The sequence below is a fragment of the Contarinia nasturtii genome, unplaced genomic scaffold (assembly GCF_009176525.2).
Source record: "Contarinia nasturtii isolate CC-2019 unplaced genomic scaffold, AAFC_CNas_1.1 Cnas_scaffold_220, whole genome shotgun sequence".
Taxonomy (NCBI): Eukaryota; Metazoa; Arthropoda; class Insecta; order Diptera; family Cecidomyiidae; genus Contarinia; species Contarinia nasturtii.
The window spans coordinates 3998822-4020150 of NW_022197577.1; the positions used below are offsets into that span (position 1 = coordinate 3998822).

General features: G+C 33.2%; 2 protein-coding genes across 10 annotated transcripts in view; one reads left to right on the forward strand and one right to left on the reverse strand.

The window, feature by feature from the left end:
• Nucleotides 1-206, reverse strand: part of LOC116337235 (phenoloxidase-activating factor 2-like) — a 5829-nt gene extending 5623 nt beyond the window's left edge. Inside the window, exon 1 of the mRNA XM_031761632.1 lies at nt 173-206. Within this exon, the coding sequence (XP_031617492.1) occupies nt 173-206 (34 nt within the window). The remainder of the gene's footprint in view (nt 1-172) is intronic.
• A 2202-nt stretch (nt 207-2408) lies between these two features.
• LOC116336873 (multidrug resistance-associated protein 1) lies at nt 2409-21301 on the forward strand. Of its 9 annotated transcripts, none has more exons than XM_031761047.1 (18): nt 2409-2430; nt 6597-6799; nt 6977-7276; nt 7342-7639; nt 7700-7889; nt 7993-8531; nt 8621-8670; nt 8749-8815; nt 8889-9160; nt 9881-10027; nt 10324-10408; nt 10487-11689; nt 12002-12222; nt 19075-19292; nt 19438-19907; nt 19972-20390; nt 20482-20580; nt 20666-21301. In XM_031761047.1, the coding sequence occupies exons 2-18, from the start codon at nt 6752-6754 to the stop codon at nt 20756-20758; spliced, it is 4719 nt and encodes a 1572-aa protein (XP_031616907.1). In that variant the 5' UTR covers nt 2409-2430; nt 6597-6751; the 3' UTR covers nt 20759-21301. The 9 variants fall into 9 exon arrangements, with proteins under 9 accessions (XP_031616907.1, XP_031616908.1, XP_031616906.1 ...); XM_031761048.1 differs by lacking the exon at nt 2409-2430 and adding an exon at nt 2722-2736; XM_031761046.1 differs by lacking the exon at nt 2409-2430 and adding an exon at nt 6479-6538.
• The last annotated feature ends 28 nt before the right edge of the window (nt 21302-21329 follow it).

Consider the following 21329-nt stretch of genomic DNA (forward strand, 5'->3'; position numbering starts at 1 on the left):
CTTGCGGAGATCCGCAAGCTATATCCTATCTAAAAATCATTGTATGACGAAAATGTTCCCAGACGTTTAACATTGCTCGTTGTTCGGAATAATTTTTGTTTTCCATCTAACAACAAACAAACAAATGCGAAGCGAGTTTTTTGTGCCGGTAAAGAAAGACGGGGCTACGCACCGTGTAATGGGGATTCTGGTAGTGCATTTGCCATCTATGCTAATGGCGTCTGGTTTTTAAGAGGTGTGGTCTCAGCTGAACTCGGCGATCCAAATTTAAATCGTTGCGATCTTGATACGTATGTCATTTTTACTGATATCATTCATTTTCGCAGTTGGATAGACAAATATATATGAACGCATGCGAAAAAAGCATTTTTTATAGAATTTTTAAATGTTTACCATTATAATTTTTACTGGGTCGCTTTACATATATAATGAATTGTTCAATAAACAATATTTACCTTTTCAAAAGAATAGCTCTTTTGTTTTAAGTCATATTGAATGCCACTGAAACATACAAAACAGTTTGAAATATGTTTGTACTCTTTTCTAGACGTTCTATGAAACAAAAGTCGGCAAGTATGTATCATATGTATCATGCGGCTATGTACGCACGCTTGGATCCGGCTCTTGCGGAGATCTTACGGGTCTATGAACACGAACTTCAATAAACCATTACAGTTGCCTGGTGTTTCTGATGAGAGGATCAGCGCTGATGTCTTCAGGTGGCGGAATTTCACATTATTTGTTTGGCGAAACGCATTCACACCTTTCACGATGAGAAAAAAATATATAAATTTGGGTGTTAATAAATGTGTTTTGTTGTTGTTGCTTGAAATGAAGAATAAAACTTGTTTTTATCGATAAGTTAGTTGCATAATCAATGTTCTTGTTGTTGTTTTTTTTCTTTAGTGATTAAGACCTTTTGAGCGATTCGATGTTTATATGAAATTTAATTTGATTGACTACCAAAAAGAAGAGAACGAAAAAGTTGCCCGGTAACATGCTTTTCTGGCATTAAAACACAAGAGAGAACTGGTTTTATTATGGAAGATGTTATATATTATCTAATAATATATTCTTAGTCTCGAAAAAATGGTCATAAAATGATTGTATTCGATGATACAAAACGGTTTATTTGAGCAAAATGATGCTATGAAAGTGCTAATTCTCCAAAAGTTAAAAAGGAACGAAATTTTAGACTATATAACCAGTATCTTATTGAGCACATAATATAGAATTTTGATGTTCACCAAAGAGAAAGCCAAAAGAAAAGATGAATTTCTCGGCGTTTGAATTAAAATGAAAATTTAAATATGAAAGCAATCCATTGGCAGTCCCGAATTTGAATAAGATTAAATCATAAATTTATGCATTTCTGGCAAATGTCATTCGAAGATGAACGCTTTTAAAAATTTCAACACTATATCTTGTTTGAATCTGGGATGTAAGTCAGTCATACAACCATAAATCAGGGTTCTCAAAATGGGATTTTAATTCAAAATCACAAATCAAATAAATTGATTTGATTTGAAAAGATTCAAATAAAAACAGTCAAATAATTTGATTTGAGTGTCATACGTTTCAAATAAAATGATTTGAATATTTTAATTTGAAATTTTCAAATCAAATCAATTTATTTGTGATTTGATTTGTTGATTTCCAAAGCAATTTTCGAATCAAATAGTGCAATTTTTTAAGTTTTCTTTCCAAATACCAAGAAATTGGAAGAAAACATTGAAAAAAAAATTGAATTTTTTAGTAAAATATTATTTGATTTGACAATTCTTATATGCCATAAATCTAACAATATTTCTATTAATTTCAGCTCATTAATTCAAGACTCAATTTCAAGTATTGTTAGTTTAATTAAATTCGTAATCAAAATTCAACAAAATTATTAAGCATGTGGTTATAATCGAGCGAAAAAGCCGGCAAAACCCCTGCCACTTGTTGAACATAATATGAACAAACACGAAAACATAATTTACAAACTAAGTATTGCTCTTTAATGATGATTAGAGAGTCTCTTTGAATATAAATAAAAAAATAAATAAATAAAAAAAATTGTATGCAGGCAGTATTATCGGCTGTTCTCTTCTCCAAGCATTATTTTGTCATATCATTTGTGTACGGTTTAAAACGCCGCTTGAATATACACACATCAAAATCTAATATTATGTATTATCACACTGTATGCCACGTATGTGCTTCGCCAATGTGTCGTCATCATTATTGTGCTTTTTTCACCGATGATTTTAAGCAAGTGGGATAAAAGAAGCACACACATACATTCACATTAAAATACATTTGTGTACGAAGCACACAACCGTAAAATATGTATTTCTATTTAATAGCCTAAAACTGATGACTTCAAGCTTGGAAATCATTGAGTGTGATATTTTTTGATTCAGTATAGTGAGTACTGTTCGCGTGGTAAGTTCAGTTTTTTAAATTGTAATTTTTGAGACGCGATATTTAGTCGTTCCATTTTTATATGGTTGAATCTTATTTTTGGATCCATCAGATTTTAATAATTTATTTTTCAACAACGGAACACATTTGTTCATTCATAAATCAAGTGTTTTTTTGTGTTTTTTTTCAATCATGAAAAAATGATTGAGTATAATGTGCGATGCGGAGTGAAGTTCTCTTTTTTTTATCACATAACAAACAAGTTAAAATAATTTCATCACACCGCAGATTGTTTTAGTTAAACGTGACGCAACCACAACAAAAACGGTGATTTCAAACAGTCGGCCAACCATAAACTGTCTCTTAATTTTTTATTTCAAATAAATGTAAATATAAACGTTAATAAATAAGATACATTTTCCGTTAGAAGAGGAAAATGATCGAATTTATGATTATGGCATATGACCCCCACAGCTGACAAATAGAGATTCATATTAAGATAAATAAAATAAAAAATGTTCGTGCAAAAATGATTAATTATACAAACAATGAGTATTTCTGGTGTGTTTTAAAAATAATTGATATATAAGAGGTGTCTAACACATGTTTGTCAATATTCAGGTTGCAGCTTTAAAAGCTATAAACTCTGATAAGAAATCAGCCGTATCACTTTAACTATATGACTATATGTATATAATACATTACTTTGCGTAAAATGTGTCTATTTTATCGCCAAAATTATCTATCGTTCCGATTCATGAATTCAGTATAAAGTTAATCTTATTTATAAAAGTTCATATTTGTAATGACTTTGCATAATTTGTTGTTGTCAATTCTATTTTAACATTAATGTTACTAATTGATGACGCATCCAAGACTAAAAACTTCTATTTTATCATCAAAATTAAAATCAACAATATTTTTGGCGAACTTTGTGGGTGCGAATTAGAGCATGTGCAGCGTCGAAGACTCAGTTCGAAAAAAAAATTGATAAAATAAGAATTAATTTGAACTGTATCGGGTCAGTGCAATTTTATCCCGAACACTTGTGTTTTCGTATTCATCGTGTCCAATGGCCATAAAATCAAGTGCTGTCCAATAAAATGGGACAATCGTCGATATGACTATAGTGTAATCTAAGTAACAATGTGTAAATTTAATCGCTAATCTGATCTACTTAATTGTGTTAATCATACTTGTCATCATGATTCTCTCTTAATTGCAAAAAAAAAAAAATTATACGATTTCGAAAAAAGGTATTACCGAAATTCCAAATGTGTTGACGACTTTCTGAACAAAAGAAAATTATATGGCCGGTTCAATTGCATAACGTAGAGTGCGGGAGAGGAAGAGAGATTGATGTTTAAAGTTTTACTAAACTCAAATCAATTCGAATGAATTTATATAAATTGAAATGAATTGTGTGCAAACAAATGGTTGTAGTAAAATGAGTGTAATTTGTGAATCCATCACACTAAATGATTGTGTCACTTGATGTATGGCATGCTTTTGAAAAGTATGTGTACGGGTCGATAGAACGCAATGTGTATTGAAGTTGAGAAACAATACAGATACACATTTGCTATTTATAAATAATCAGCGTTTTGTTACAGTAAAGACAGTGTCGACTTCAATCATAAACAACAACGTTCACATATATTCAATGAGATTTAATTGCGTCACAAACCAATTATTACAAATAAATTGCAAACACTGGTTGAACAGATATATTTGCCGGCAATATTCAAATTGATTGGGATTTATGTTTAAAAGTGTATGCGTGCGTGTCTGGTCACTTGAATTCGTGTTCGATGTGGAAGAAAAATCAATAGCATTTAACTGTCGAAACCTTATTACAAACGCATATGGTATTGATCCCATATTACTGAATTTCAATAAAACAATCTAACGGAACTCCCCCTTGTTTCTCTCTATTTCCTTTTCTAACGCTCTCACTATCTCTCCCAAACACTTTGTTTTGCCACTCGTAAACCCTTCTTTTGACTTTATCCGCTTCAACGGATCAGAAGAAATATAAAAAAACATAAAATATTGATTCAACAAGAACACATATATCGACAGTTGCTGTGAATGTAAATGTGACCAATCAAATATTTAGAATTGAATGTCGATTTGGACTCGAGTGGCTTTGTTATTTTTTTAGTGTCCACTGATATCACAACTAATGATTTTGATAAATTTCCACCATTGTCTGCGACAAAAGCATGCAGAGAATCAATAAATTAGAAAAAATTGAAATAAATAAAAAGCCAAGAGAATGAAAAAAACATAAAATACAAACTCATCACTAGAGACAATTAATGTTAATTCGATTAATAAATAATTGTCATACTTATGAAGCAAAAATCAATTCTTATCTAATCTCTCAATCTAAAGATTTATTGGTAGAAAAAATAAAGACACGAAAACTACTCAAGTACAACATAAACTGAAAAAGTTCTCCGTAATTCGTCCTCGAAACAAATTATTTACTGTACGCTATATTGAAAGTGATTATCTCAGGTAGTGAATCAATAGAATTTAAACATTTGATGAAATAATTGTGTGAAAAAAAACTTGTGAATTTAAGCAAAAGAGTCAAAAGAACAAATGTATTAAGTTAGTCGTCAACACTCGGAGGTATCGTTTCAAAGGTAGCATCAACTTGAATCATAAAAAAGCGGTTACCTTGATTTTTGCGTTGCTCTTTTTTTTCGTTATCTTATTTCACTGTAATTGACGGACCAAAACTTGAAAAACAAGCCACAAAATTGGAATTAAAATAAACGGAATGTGTGCATATGTGTGTGTATGGGATGTAATTCTTGGCATAGAATCGAATAAGAATCTCATCATCATCGGTCAGGGTTATATGAGCAAAAAAAAAACAAAAATACATGCACGCAGTTCGCATACAGAAACAATAACTTTTCGCGCTCTCGATTGCGAAAGAGTGATACACAATAAAAGTAACGAAAAAAGAAGAGAGAAAAGAATATGTAACAGAGAATCCGGTTTTATAATTTTATATGGTTGGGATCTCTCCATTTCAGCCTCTTCTTTGACACCACCGTTAAGCAGTTCGTTCAAATTGTCTTCGAATTCGAATGAAGAGACAAAATTATTGAATTTTTTTATTATTATTATTTATTTTCATCGCCAAATGATGGCTGTATTTTAGGATAGTGTATCACAATAAATAGTTTGTATATGTTCTAATATTTGTCGATAATTTTAGTTTTGAGATAAATAAATATAGATCGTGAATTTTTCAATTTAAATAGTTGCTAGATTACAATAAGAGGTTTTAAAGAGGCCATATGCTTCACAAGGAGTTAAAGGAATAAAAATATTATTTTTGGTATTAATTATTGAAATGTTTTCAAATTTCATTAGTCGTCTTGTATAAGATTACTCATATGAAAGTATCACAGATAGTTGTTTTTGTTTAATATAGTTGAACGGGTGAGGATTAAAGTGAACTTAATTATATTATTAAATCCCGTAAAAAATAAAAGAGAAACATGACATTTTTTTGTATGGAGTTGTGGTTGTGATTACAACAATAAATCTATATAAAAAAAACTTTGTTCTCATCGGGATTTGAGCTCGCTTTAATCATCGCCCGTTCAATTGTCGGGCACATTCATCATCATTCTCAGTCAGTAGGCTCTCACATGATCCCAGCATCCTAAAGTTATAACCAACGAATCTAGACGCCAGATCTCCATCGATCGATCAACTAAAAATCACAACATTCCATAAGCTTTTTGACAAAGGATTTTGAATGTATTTGAACATAAGACCGGTTTCAGCGTGAATCGATGTGAAAAATACTAAATTTATTTATTATTTCTCGTAAAAGGTCGTATTTGTACTCCCATATTCACCTTATACCTTTATTCTAATTGCTCAAAAACACTTATTTCGTTTGTCGAATACCTCTTGCTTTTAAATTCACTGAATGTGACAGAACAAATTGTACTAGATTTATAGAATATTTTTCATAACCTCACTTCTTACATTATGTGACCGAAAATAAAAGTGACGTTTAAGATTGTTTGATACCTGTGCAATCAAAATTCATGCAATTCGATTTTGATGTGTTTAAATAATATCCAAATTTATGGTAGGCCATTGCCGGCAATGTTGTAATTAAACTCAAGTTTATCTATTTTGTTTTTCAGTTTACTCGTGCGTTGCTAGTAAAATACAAACACGTCAAAACATCGTTGTGTGGCAGTGACAATATATAGTGACTGTTTAAATCAAAGCGCATTAGCGCAGTCAAGCACTCGTTTAATATAAGTTCCAATCATCGAGAGATTGTGATTTTTTTAGGATGTTACTAGAAAAATTGGACGATTTTTGCGGCGGAGAAAAGTTCTGGGTAAGTTACATTGATTTTATTTCATTCAAATTTTATTGTAGAAGAGCTAAATTTACCGGATAAAAACCTTTGTTTATCATAACATATCGATATGATATGCATTGACATTTACTCTACATTTGGTGTTTAGTGTTTACATATATAATGAATAATATGTATTATTTTAACTTTTAATAGAATCAAACTCTCACCTGGGATACCGATACACCAGATTTTACAGAATGCTTCCAGAAAACAGCATTAATTTGGCTACCATGTGCCTTTCTCTGGCTGTTTACGCCATTAGAAATATTTTATATGAAAAATAGCATTAATCGTAATATTCCGTACGGTTTTGCAAATGTTTGCAAATTATTGTTAACTGGTGCGCTGATAATTCTATCAATCATTGATTTAGTGATTGTTGTAGTCAATGGCGAGAAACAAAAATTGGCACCGGTCGACTATTATACGCCAGCAATTAAGATTGCTACATTTGTAAGTTGAGCCAACACAATTTTATATTCAATTCGCGGCTATTAATAATATTTAATTTTATGTAGACATTGTCGGCAGTATTGTTGGAAGGAAATCGACGTTTTGGTCTTCGAACATCTGGTCTTCAATTTTTGTTTTGGGCATTCTTGTTGATATGCGGATTGCCAATGTTACGGACACAAATCACACATCGGCACGCACGTCAAGCTAATCCTGATCATGATGTAGACCCTCTTGCGGAATACAATTTCACCAGTTACCTCATATTTTATATATTCTCATTGGGCATTTGGATCTTAAATTGCTATGCAGATCGAGCACCGCTTAAAACAAAATATCCAAAGTCCGATAAACCATATCCAGGTATGCAATCATTAACGAATTATTGATTGAAATAGCAATTAAACAATTAAACTGTTTCAGAACAAGGTGCCAGTTTTCTATCTCGACTTTTGTACACATGGTTCGATCCATTGGCTTGGCAAGGCTATCGACGACCACTCGAACAAAAAGACCTGTGGGACATGAACCCAGAAGATTCGTCCAAAGAAATTATGCCAATATTTTTAAAATATTGGGATCGTGCGGTTGCCAAGGCTTCCGGCTACAATGTGTAAGTGAAAACAAGCTAATCATATTTTGACAATATAGATAATATGTGGTCCATCGCTTGTACTCGTTTTAATTTCGTTTTTTTTCTTTATTTTCGTAAACAGAAGAGCCGCTTTCACTGGAAATGCATCATACACTAAATCTCGAACGTCAGCCAGCGTTACCATCAATCCCGAACAAAGAAAGAAAAAACAAGCATCAATTTTACCGCCAATTTGTAAAGCATTCGGCCCGACATTTTTGTTCGGGGCCATTTTAAAGTTGGTTAATGATCTTTTAACATTCGTTAGTCCACAACTACTTCGAGCAATTATCAATTTTGTTGACGACTCAAACTACAATCCAGTCGAACAAAATACAACATTGGATTCCACAACAGAGTCTATGCTAGGCATAGAATCAAGATTGAATGGATCAAAACAACAAGATCCAATGTGGCGTGGTATTTTATATGCAGTACTTTTATTCATTGTGGCCAGCACACAAACTCTATTCTTGTCACAATACTTTCAACGTATGTTTTTGGTTGGTCTACGTATTCGTACGGCTCTTGTTGGTGCAATCTATAAGAAAGCATTGTGCTTGTCGAACAAAGCTAGAAAAGAAAGCACTGTGGGTGAAATTGTGAATTTAATGGCTGTCGGTATGTTATTTAAATAATTCCAGTAAATCAGTGGCATATTTTTTGATGAATAGTAAATAATAATTTGAATATTCTTTTGAATAATTCAGATGCGCAAAGATTTATGGATTTAACCACATACATCAATATGATTTGGTCGGTGAGTAAAAAACATTCAAAAATCAGCAAGCTCCCCACTTTATATTGAATATATAAATATGTTTATTATATGTTTTAGGCTCCATTACAAATTGCTCTCGCCTTATATTTCTTATGGGATTTGCTTGGGCCATCTGTGCTGGCGGGTGAGTTTTTGTACCATTGTCGCCATATGTTTACATAAAATAAAAATGTTTTTTTTTTTTTTAAATGAACTAGGTTTGGCTGTTATGATCATATTGATTCCGGTGAACGGTGTGATTGCCAATAAAATTAAGACCCTTCAAATTCGTCAAATGAAAAACAAGGACGAACGTGTTAAATTGATGAATGAAATTCTCAGCGGAATTAAAGTGTTGAAGTTGTATGCGTGGGAGACGAGCTTCGAAGAACAAGTGCAAAAGATTCGTGAAAGAGAAATTAAAGTATTGAAGGATGCAGCATATTTAAATGCCGGGACGAGTTTTATCTGGTCTTGCGCACCGTTTCTGGTACGAATCACTTTATTGCAACAATTTTTTGAACATATTTTATTTTCTAAAATGATAAAGTTTCTAGGAAACCAATTTCAGAACAAAGTTGTGCCAAACATTTTCATTTTTTTTCAATTTTATTTTATTTTATTCTAAATACTTTTTGCCACATATTTTTATTTGTTAAAAATCAAAGGTTTCACTTATAACATTCTTCACTTATACCATATCTGGAGATGATCATATTTTATCCGCTGAAAAAGCATTCGTTTGTTTGGCATTATTCGATATTATTCGGATGCCATTGGCTATGTTGCCTTTGCTTATAGTATACATGATTGAGGTAAAGTATATCAAATGGAAAATGTATGCAAAAAGTGAAGGATTATCCACTCCTTCAATTCATCTCAAAACATCTCAAAATATGCTTCAATTTCAAACAAATGGTTCATAGGTATCCAAAACTTCACATGAATTTCTCTCATTATTATGCTTATGTTTCTTCCTCAATATCTTCTGTACACTTCTCTATAAAATTATGGTTTTAAAAGTGAATTAATGGAAAAAAAAATAAAATTTTGGCAAACGAAAGAACTTTTATCAATTTCTATCTCTTGAACATTCTGTTTCCAATTATCTTTATTTTATATATCCATTTTATCTTTTTCATTCTTCTATGTTGGCTGGGAACATAAAATAATATGTGAATATCTACACATAAACATTAACAAAATGCAGGTTGCCCTAATTTCTTTCACTTGTTTCGTTCTAATTGATGATAAAAATGTGTTGGATGCGAAAACTGCTTTTGTTTCTCTATCCCTATTCAACATTTTACGATTTCCGCTTTCCATGTTACCGATGCTAATCACCAACATGGTTCAAGTAAGTACTCTACAACGGTTGATGTGTCACATTCGTATTCTATTATTATTGTTGTTATTATTTAGTTTGGTTTTGGAAATGTAGTCATTGGCTTGATTCAATTTAGTAGTATTTCTAATCTCAACACTGTTATCTATTTGTCTTGGTATTGTCTTTTGTATGTGCACCTAACACGCATGGATATTTTAGTTTTCAGTTTGGATGTGCTTTACGTTGCATACATTTTGATGTGTTTTTGATCAAATCGAATCATAAAAACTTACTAATAGTTTTTTTTACGTATAATTGCGAAATAGACAAGTGTATCTGTGAATCGAATCAACAAATTCATGAATAGCGAAGAATTGGATCCACAAAATGTAATACACGATCCATCGAATGGTAAGAAATTTTTTCATGATTTATCATTTTTAATTTTTGTTTTTGATGAGAAAAAAAAACAATTGCTCTTCTTTGCAGAAGCACCACTCTCAATTGAAAATGGAACATTTACATGGGGCGAAGAAGAATCAGTTCTCAAGAATATCAATTTGCAAGTTAAAAAGAATAATTTGGTTGCGGTTGTCGGTTCAGTTGGTTCAGGGAAATCGTCAATTATATCGGCATTTTTGGGTGAAATGGACAAATTATCGGGACGCGTCAATACGGCCGGAACAATTGCCTACGTTTCACAACAGGCTTGGATTCAAAATGCCACACTTCAGGATAATATTTTGTTCGGAAAGCCGATGGATCGTAAACGTTACAATCAAGTTATTGCAGCTTGCGCATTGAAACCAGATCTTGAAATGTTACCTGGCGGCGATGCCACAGAAATCGGTGAAAAGGGAATCAATTTAAGTGGTGGTCAAAAGCAACGTGTATCTCTTGCCCGTGCTGTATATAATGATGCAGATAATTACTTCTTGGACGATCCATTGAGTGCAGTCGATGCTCATGTAGGGAAACATATATTCGAAAATGTAATTGGACCGTCTGGTATTTTGGCATCAAAAAGTCGATTGCTTGTGACTCACGGTATTACGTATTTGCCAAACGTGGATAATATTTATGTTGTGAAAAATGGTGAAATAAGTGAATCGGGGACATTAAAGGAATTGATCAATAAAAAAGGTGATTTCGCTGACTTTTTGATTCAACATTTACAAGAGGTGAACGAGGAGGAAGAGAATTTGGATGAGATAAAAGAACAATTGGAAAACACATTAGGCACAAATCCAGATATCGAACTCCGCGGAAAACTTGAAAGAGCTATTAGCCGATCACGAAGCGAAAGTCGTTCAGAAACCGGATCATTGAATGGCTATATATCTGCTGAAAGTACAATTTCAAATGAAGATGGTGTACGTAAGCGATCTGTAAATAAACGTGACTCTGATAGTGATCTAAAGGCAAATAAAGCAGATGAAAATGGTCAAAAACTGATTGAACAAGAAAAATCGGAAGTTGGAAGCGTCAAATGGGATGTTTACAAGCATTATTTGAAAAGTATTGGTGTTTCGTTAACCATTTTAACGGTACTTTTGAACTTAATCTATCAAGGATTTGCAATTGGTTCAAGTATGTGGCTTTCAAAATGGTCAAACGATAAACAGGCTGCTAATGACACTGACAAAAGAAACTTATATTTGGGTGTGTACGCTGCCTTTGGATTGGGACAAGGTAAGATCTTTCTCGACCATTCATTGACGTTTTCTGTTTTTTTTCCTTAGTTTTCGGTAAATTTTAGTTTGACATTTGCGCATGTACAACCAAACAGTTCTAATTGATTAAGTTAAGGCTTATACATTCATAAGTTAGATTCGCAGAGGTTCAATATCCGTTAAATTGGTTTTATCATCGATAATATTATTATTGTTTTGATCCCAACTTATTTAATATTCAAAATTTAATATGGCCCATTTTTTGTTTGTTTTGTGTTTGTCCACGTAAATTTCATTTAAAAAAAATACTAAAAAAAATCTTTTCCCATAGTTCTGCTCAGTTTCGCCACGTCGTTGATAGTAGCGCTAGGTTTTATTTATTCAGCAAAAGCAATGCAGGAAAGTCTGTTGACAAATGTACTGCGTTGGCCGATGCAGTTGTTCGACACGACGCCACTGGGGCGCGTGATAAATAGATTTTCAAAAGACGTGGACACGGTCGATAACATCCTTCCACAAACTATTAGAAGTTGGATTATGATGTTTTTCGCGGTAAAAATTTTCATACACATTTTTTGCACACTGACAACAATGAAACTGAAGGGATTTTTATTCGATCGATTATACAAAATTACGCATTATTCGCATTATTTTATTAAGCTTGATTTACTATTGACAACGACGACGATTAATTAAGCTTGTCTTGTGAGTCACATCTGTTGTGACATCTATAAGACAATAAATTGTGAAAATTATCAAAAATTTCTTGGGTCAAATCGAAAAATGACAATTTTAAGGGGATTCCATTGCACTTCTGTATAGTTAATCATTTATTTGTTACTAGTTTTAAACTTTAACATTTTATGTTTTTACATAAAAAAAACGTAATGAGATTGAAAAATCATTGTGATATGTGTGTTTTTAGGTAAAGTAGGACTTCAACGTAAATATGTCAGTTGACATTTAACAGAATTCATGTTATTAAGATACTTTGCATGGGCATGTTCATAAAAGATTTGTTTTTTTTTTTATCTCTATCTTTCTTCAATTTTGTTCGAGAACAGTATTTACCGTATTTTTGGCAACATTATCCTTGTTCCTTGCTTGTTTGGGAGCAGCTCGTTATTTACACAATGATTTATTGCGCAAAATTATGCGCGCTCCAATGGCCTTCTTCGATCGTACACCTCTCGGCAGAATTATAAACAGACTATCGCACGACGTAAATGAAGTCGATATTGACTTTCCAGCGACATTAAGAGCATGGGTTTCATGCATTTTTTCGGTATTTTTTTATTTTGTATACTCTCTCCGACTCTCTCTATCTCTCTTTTTTGAAACAACCAATTTATGATATTTCAATTGAATTTCTTTTTCTTTGATAAAAATACACTCCTCTTTCTTCAATCTCATACAAATAATCTTCAGTTGGTTGTGCTATTATTCAAATATTCCTTTTTTCTATAAACAAATGGTTTACTCTTTGGATACTTTAATAATTTCGGCGACTGTTCCTATCCATTCCATTTTTCAAAATAATTCGAGCGATTTTATCTATAACGTGATCTATACGATCGTATGCTTTGTATTTTATGATCTCCTCTCTGGATCTTTGGTATATCCCAAGTCAGTATAATACTCTTTTCGAAGAGTGTACACGCTCTTCTCACACTCTTCGTATAGTTTTATTCGACTCCCTTCTCACACTCTTCTCACACTCTTCTCACACTCTTCTCACACTTTTGCATAAAACACGTATATTGTTTTTAACTGAGCTTCAATTTTTTTCTCTAAAAAATTTTCTTTTTTTTCTTTATAATAAATTTTTCCACTGATGGATAATTTTTGATTTTGTTAATTTTTGACATTTTGAAAAAAATGAACGTATACAAAAAAAATGAATTAGCTGTTGCAACAGCAATTGTCGTTCTGTTGTATTTTGACACAGCTGACGAATGCTATAAACGTTCAAATATCAAAATACAAACATTACTTCCACTGGAATGCAGTGACAGCAGTTCTCACTCAATATACGTGTTTTATGCAAAAGTGTGAGAAGAGTGTGAGAAGAATGTGAGAAGGGAGTCGAATAAAACTATACGAAGAGTGTGAGAAGAGCGTGTACACTCTTCGAAAAGAGTATTATACTGACTTGGGATCCCATTGGAATTTTCTTCTTTTGATTTGCATGATTTTTTTATCATGATCGTGATAACAGACAAATTAACTTACTAACAAATTAATAATATAATGTAATGCATATTTCCATAAAAAAGCTTGACTGAAATATAGCTTAGGGGTTCTACTAATGTATTTTCTTTCCCTATTTTTGCGCCAAATCAATCATTTATTCGTAACAAACAAATCACACTATAACAAATTGAAAATTGCTTACTTTGGCATAGTTTTGGCCGTGCTAAGTGGATCAACTATGCATGCATATGGTACAATGAAGGCCGCATTGAATATTCATCATAAATTATTGAATTACGTAATGGGCGCACCGCAGCATTTTTTCGATACAACCCCCCGGGGTCGAATAATCTCCAGGTTTTCCTTAGATATGAACACTGTCGATAACAATTTACCTATGAGCCTCAGACAAATATTACAAGTATCTTTTCGGGTAGGTGCTCAAACTATACTGTAAGCTTTGACACGCGTAGATAGAAAATTCTGTTTGTATTTTTGATTTAAATTATTTTTGGTGTTCGTTTTCTATCTGCTTTCAAATCGACGAAAGAGATGGCTGCATTGATTTCAATTCGAAAAGAAATGTGTTCAAAATTTCATGCTTTTTCTTAACACATTAACACTGCGTATGTGATTTTTATTGAACCTTTTGCACCGGTGCACTACAATGAAAATATGCACTCAAACAAATTTAAATAATTCGAGTGGAATGGTCAAACATTAAAAACTGTTATTAATATCCTTTTTACTTAACTATTAACGTTTTATTTTCGATTTTGACCATTTTTTTAAGCAGCCATTTCGATCATTTTTGCTGAAGTTCTGGTACGTTATGGCTGTTTATTTGCCGCATTGAATTTGCATAATGCTTTGATGGGTGGCATATTTCACGCGCCGCTTACATACTTCGATCAAACCCCTAGTGGTCGAATTCTATCACGGTTCTCAAAAGACATTGAGGTTCTAGATTCACAATTTCCAGAACTATTGAGTGAATTAATATACTGTGCAGCGGAGGTAATTTTTCAAAACAATTAATCAAAAAAAGTTGCATCGACATTTCACTTCCACGCACATCGTTCGAAAAGAAAATTAATTCAATAGATATATGTGACGATTCGCAAGACGAATATGCTCATGATATTGATTTGTGATTGTGCCCAAAAAAACTTTGAACTACCCTTAGCAAATATTTCACGAGTGCTACGATATATTTTTTAAACCAACAGCTCGATTTTAAAAGCTATCGTCTGTGAAAGAATTGGAAATGCTAGCCATTAAAATTGCTTTTCTAACAAAATCTAACCAAATTGTAAATGTAACGGTCCTTTTATTTGACCGCGTTTTTCACTCGGCTTTTAAATCGCACGTAAATTATTAGTTATTTCGACCGAATACAGTAGCGTAAGATACACTGAGCTATTGGCTCACACCATTTAAACATCGGTTTAATTCGGTCATATATTTCTATCGTATCGATTTCTGTAAAAAAAAAACTTTCTATTACTGTCGATTTTCGTTGCATTTACACAGCCTTCTCGTCAATTTTGGCCGAACTAATGTTGCGTACCGCCGGTTTATTGGCGGCTGTAAATCTGCATAAAACATTATTGTACGGTATTTTAAGTGCGCCACTTTCGTTTTTCGATCAAACTCCTAGTGGCCGAATTCTATCACGGTTCTCAAAAGATATTGATGTACTTGATCTAACGCTACCTGATACACTGAAGTGGCTACTTTATTGTGCAGCTGAGGTAAATTTCTTATATTTAACATCCTCATTATAATCAAAACATTTATTTTTAAATTGTAAAACAATCGTAAAACAGTCTGCATTTTCGAATGTGTGTGTTTGTGTGTGCGCACAATAATTTCACAAATTGATTAATTTGACAAAATAAACCAGTAAGTTGAGCCATTTTCATTAAATTCATGAGCGCGACGTGAGACGTACGATTGAAAAACTTGACATCAGCACCAGTCCCTCATAACTAAAAATGGTACAAATTCGTAATAGATAGCGTTTATAAATCGACAAACACGCTTAGATTTATTTATTTTTATTGGAACTTTTTGAATATAATAGATACCAGTGGCGCCACTTACTGGATATTATATGCGTTAGAAAGGTACTTGCCCCACTGATATCATGTCCAAGTTTCATAAGGATCGGATCACTGACAAGCTGTGAAAGCTAAGTTATTGCGTCGAATGTGTTATTATGTTTGCGTCATCGGTCAACGATCGGAAATTGAACACAGAATTGTTGAGTTACGCACTCTATTTAACTCTATTTTTGGTGTAAGTTTCATTGAGTCTGTTGCGTGCATATGAGTCTGTGTATACGCTAACGAATATGATTGCTAAGTGTATCGTCACATACGTTCGATGAAACTAACACCAAAAATAGAGTAATATAGAGTGCGTAACTCATTTTGAGGGGTAAAGTCTCTACTAACACCACAAGTGCGAGTAAGCCTACTCGAATACTTGTTTCTGTGAACCATACACAGTAAGAAAATATCAACTGACGCTATACGCAAAACCGACTGGTACGTACGCTCATACGTTTTTACATCTTTTACATCTAGTGACCATACGATTTTTCGACTGATTCGTTACTCTTTGTGCGTATCTTCGCACAGTCGAAAAATCGTATGGTAATAGATGTAAAAGATGTAAAAACGTATGAGCGCACGTACCAGTCGGTTTTGCGTATAGCGTCGGCTGATATTTTCTTTCTGTGTACGAGATACACTCAAAGAAATTATACAGTGAAAACTAGATGGCTTGTCGTATAAAATTCGGAACTAGTGGACACTCCGTATAAAATTGTATATTTCCATCTTATTTCATACAAAATATCGTTTTTGTGTATTCTCTTTTATGTAAAGCGTAAACGAAGAAGAACCGCACAAAAGAGAATACACAAAAACGATGTTTGGTATGAAATCAGATGGACAAATAGAATTTTATACGGATTGTAGTGATGTAGTTTTTATTGTATTACTTCTCTGGGTGTATATGAAACGAAAATGGAGAATTATGCAATGGACATTTCAGTTTTTTGTTGAAAAATGACTGAAAATGAGCAAATGCAATATCGTGAAAAAGTGACTTACTGTCTATTTCATATTCTAGAGACTCTATACATCTGGCTATCTGCAATAATCGTTATGGATTATTCAATATATAGGTCCTCAGTTAATATTAGGCTCATCAGAGCAAAAGATTCGAGGATGGGTTCCACGAAATTCACAGAAAATTGGTCCACGAGAAAATGAGAATATCCTGAAAATTTGACTTTTTCCAAAGATGTCGGTATGCGAAGCATGTGCCGATTAGGATCTCGTGTCTTAGTTTTTCTAGCTTATAGATAGTATGAGCAATCATAAAAAAATGGTTTTTGAAATATCTAATTCGTTAAAACTTTCATAATTTATCACAAAAGTTGATTTTTTGTTTGAAATTAATTTTGTCACCGAGAGCAAAAGATACTAAAAAATAAGACGCAATATCTTGACATGTTTACATCTGATCTTTACGAAACTTTTACACAATGTCAATGGGAACTCCAACTTTCTAACGCATATAATATCCAGTAGGTGGCGCCACTGGAATCTATTATTTTTAAAAAGTTCCGAAACTTTGGAATGGAGGGTGTATAGGTGTGCCAATTTTCACAAAAAGTAAGATCCCCCCATTTGGGGTCAAATACAATGAGACTATGGGTTATTTTGCGAAAACTGTCTCGGAGGGCATCTGGAAAAAACACTTTCTTAAGGTTTTTTGGCATGCTGAAGCCGAATCATTGGGTTTTAGGTGAAAAAAATCAGGGGTTGAGGGGTTATGACCTCCTTAGGGGGTGGGGGGAGTTGGAGGGCAGCTGACCCAAAAAATTTCTTTCATCATTCTGAACAACTTTGTAGAACATAATTTTTTGATCCGATTATAAAATCGATATCAACAAAAACAAAATTGTAAAAAAAAGAAGAAAACGATCATTTTTGCCAGTTTTTGTATGGAAATCGTATTGTAACGTTATTACATCGCAAAATAAATGTCAAAAATGGATTCCTCGACCCCAAAAACCCCCGCATACACATTTGGCTAGAGAAAAATAATGTGTTTTTGTCTTTTTCATGCAACATCCAAGTCGATTTTTAAATATTTTGGAAAATATCTTGAGAGAAAAATTGGCTGGCTCGAAATTCATTTTAGACATATGGTTCCTTGGGCAAAAATGCTTGTTAGGACCCATAGAACCAGAATCGCGATGTCGACTTGATGCAAAAAAATTGACCCACCCTACTACACATGTATCTCTTCTTTCACTACGATGCGTTCACTTGGATGAAATTAACACAAAAAATAGAGTAAAATAGAGTGCGTAACTCATTTTGAGGGGTAGACTCTGCTAACGCCGCAAGTGCGAGTAAGCGTACTTGTATATTTGTTTCTGTGTGTCGACAAGATACACACGCAACGGTGTTGAGTATAGTGCACATCATTTATATCGTATAGTGTACACTATACTCGACGCCACTGGGTTGCTGCAAAACACGTATCACTGGCGCCCTCACTGTATTGCATAGTGAAGTAACTCAATAGTACGTGTGTGAAATGTGAAGATTTTTTCTCGCACGAACCAGATGGCGCTAATCACTAAGTGTCTTTGCAGCAATGGTGTGCTCGACGCTGATGTGTATCATGTGCAGTTTAGCTTGATAGACAACATGACACATGTGCACAAAGGCACACTGAGATATCATATATGATAAAATAAATTGAGTGCTTAAAATATTCTATAAAATTATAAATCGAACAAATTTCTTCTCAAAAAAAATCTTTGCATTAAGCGCCATCTTTTGCGAATTTGTATCATTTTTAGTTATGAGGGAATGGCCCTCATGTCAAGTTTTGTCATGTCGCTCCCATGATTAAATCCAATCATCGATTTATCTTCTTTTTTTCTTAACACATTTTGCTTAATTTTCAAAATACTTTTGGCAAATCACTATCTTTCACATCTGGGGGAGATTATGGGTTTTATAAACACCAAGATTTTTATAGTAAATCAAGCTTTCAATCATTTCTAATTTTCCTTTCTTTTTTTTCAATCAGATTATTATTGCACTTTTCCCATTGCACATTTCAAATCAAATATTAATCGATCGATTTTTTTTTTATTTCATCACTAATAAAATGAAGGTGTTGTCAACGCTTGTCGTGATCAGTGTGTCAACATACTGGTTCATGGCAGTTATATTCCCAATTGGTATTGTTTACTATTTCGTACAACGATTTTATGTATCCACATCGCGTCAATTGAAACGTCTTGAGTCGGTATCAAGATCACCAATTTATTCACATTTCGGCGAATCAATTCAAGGTGCACCAACTATTCGAGCTTATAGCGTTCAACAAAGGTAAACAATCACTCAAAAATATTATTTCCATATAAATTTTCGAGTGTAAAAGATACGGTGCCCGTATCGGTTCTGCTCAAAAAAAGACTGTAAACTTTTGCAAATCAAATGAACAAAATAAAAATTTATGTATTCTTTTCGACAGATTTATTTCGGATTCGGATAATAAAGTAGACTTTAATCAAGTATGCTATGCGCCTTCGGTCATTGCAAATCGTTGGTTGGCTGTTCGCTTGGAAATGGTTGGCAATTTGATTATATTCTTTGCTGCATTGTTTGCCGTCTTGAGCCGTAATACCATCGATCCTGGGACCGTAGGACTTTCTGTTTCATATGCATTGCAAATTACGCAAACATTGAATTGGTTGGTGCGTATGACAAGCGAAGTCGAAACAAATATTGTCGCCGTTGAACGTATCAAAGAATATGCAGAAACAGAACAAGAAGCAGCATGGGAGAATCCAAATGCAGTTGTACCCAAAAACTGGCCAGAATACGGAAACGTTCAATTTAAAAATTTCGAAGTTCGTTATCGTGAAGGACTTGATCTTGTTTTACGCGGTTTAACATTCACTATAAATGGAACCGAAAAAGTGGGCATCGTCGGCCGTACAGGTATGTTTTCAAATCAATTTCTTATTCTCTATGGATTTTCTCATTAAATTATTTAAAAACTTAGGCGCTGGAAAGTCAAGCTTAACATTGGCCTTATTCAGAATTATCGAATCAGCTGGCGGTTCGATAGTTATCGATGGCGAAGATATATCCAAACTCGGTTTGCATACGTTGCGATCAAGATTGACAATCATACCACAAGATCCGGTTTTATTCAGCGGATCGCTTCGCTTAAATCTCGATCCATTCGGCCAAAAAAGTGACGAAGAAGTGTGGCGAGCATTGGAATTGGCTCATTTGAAAGCATTCGTAAAGGGATTGACAGCCGGTTTGAATCACGAAGTAACGGAAGGTGGTGAAAATCTCTCAGTTGGTCAACGTCAGTTAGTGTGTTTAGCTCGTGCCTTATTACGAAAAACAAAAGTGCTGATATTAGACGAAGCAACTGCAGCTGTAGACCTGGAGACCGATGATCTCATTCAAGTAAATCATTTTTTTTTTCAATTCAGTTATTCCCATTGAAATTGGTGAGGTGTCAATGGAGTTTTAATGTAATTGTCTTTTTTCTTTGCAGAAAACCATTCGTAGTGAGTTCAATGACTGCACTATATTAACTATTGCGCATCGTTTGAATACGATTATCGATGCTGATAAAATCATTGTATTGGACAAGGTGAGTTAAAAATTTGTGATACATTTTTTCATAAAGTTTTTTTTATATTTTCAATAAACTTCATTGGACAATATTAACTTTATAGGGTCATGTTGCTGAATTCGACTCACCAGACAAACTGTTGGCCAATAAGAAATCAGCATTTTACAGTATGGCAAAGGATGCGGGACTTGTATAAGTTCACTGCTAAAAATTCAGAAATCACAACCACGACAAATCCAGTTAAATACATAGGATTTAAGAATCTTCATCAAGCAATTAACATATTGTAAAGTACAGATGTAGTTTTAATGTTAATTTAGTTTTTTTTTTTTGCAATCAATTGTGAATCGAGATACTTATGCGCCTTACTTACTCACATTATACAGAGATTTTGGAATGAACTCTTAGCCATTCAATTCTTTTTGCTTGTTCATTTCTCTTTACAACTTATGATAAGAGTTGAAAAGAGGATCCGTACTTACTTTTTTTCGATAATCTTAAGAGAGATATTTTATTTTGTGTATTTCGAGGTTGTTTTGTTTGAAATTCGTTTCAAAACTTATGACATTGTTAAAGAGACAAATCTCAAGAAGATATTATTTGCATACAATTTATACTGAACAGATTCAATCATCCGTTTGTAATTCAATCACAAATTTTGTACTTATAGTTATAAAATGAGCGAACAAATACTTAAAATAAATTCGTTATTTGATGTACAAAAAAGTGCACATTATAATAAATGGTTTTTTATTCGTCACATCTCT

What these genes read in the sequence shown, in the direction of transcription:
- LOC116336873 (XM_031761047.1), top strand. Translation starts at nt 6,752, where the DNA reads ATGTTACTAGAAAAATTGGACGATTTTTGCGGCGGAGAAAAGTTCTGG. An exon ending in CAATTAAGATTGCTACATTT is followed by an intron (nt 7,277 to 7,341) that starts GTAAGTTGAGCC and finishes AATTTTATGTAG; the next exon opens with ACATTGTCGGCAGTATTGTT. An exon ending in AATACACGATCCATCGAATG is followed by an intron (nt 10,409 to 10,486) that starts GTAAGAAATTTT and finishes TCTTCTTTGCAG; the next exon opens with AAGCACCACTCTCAATTGAA.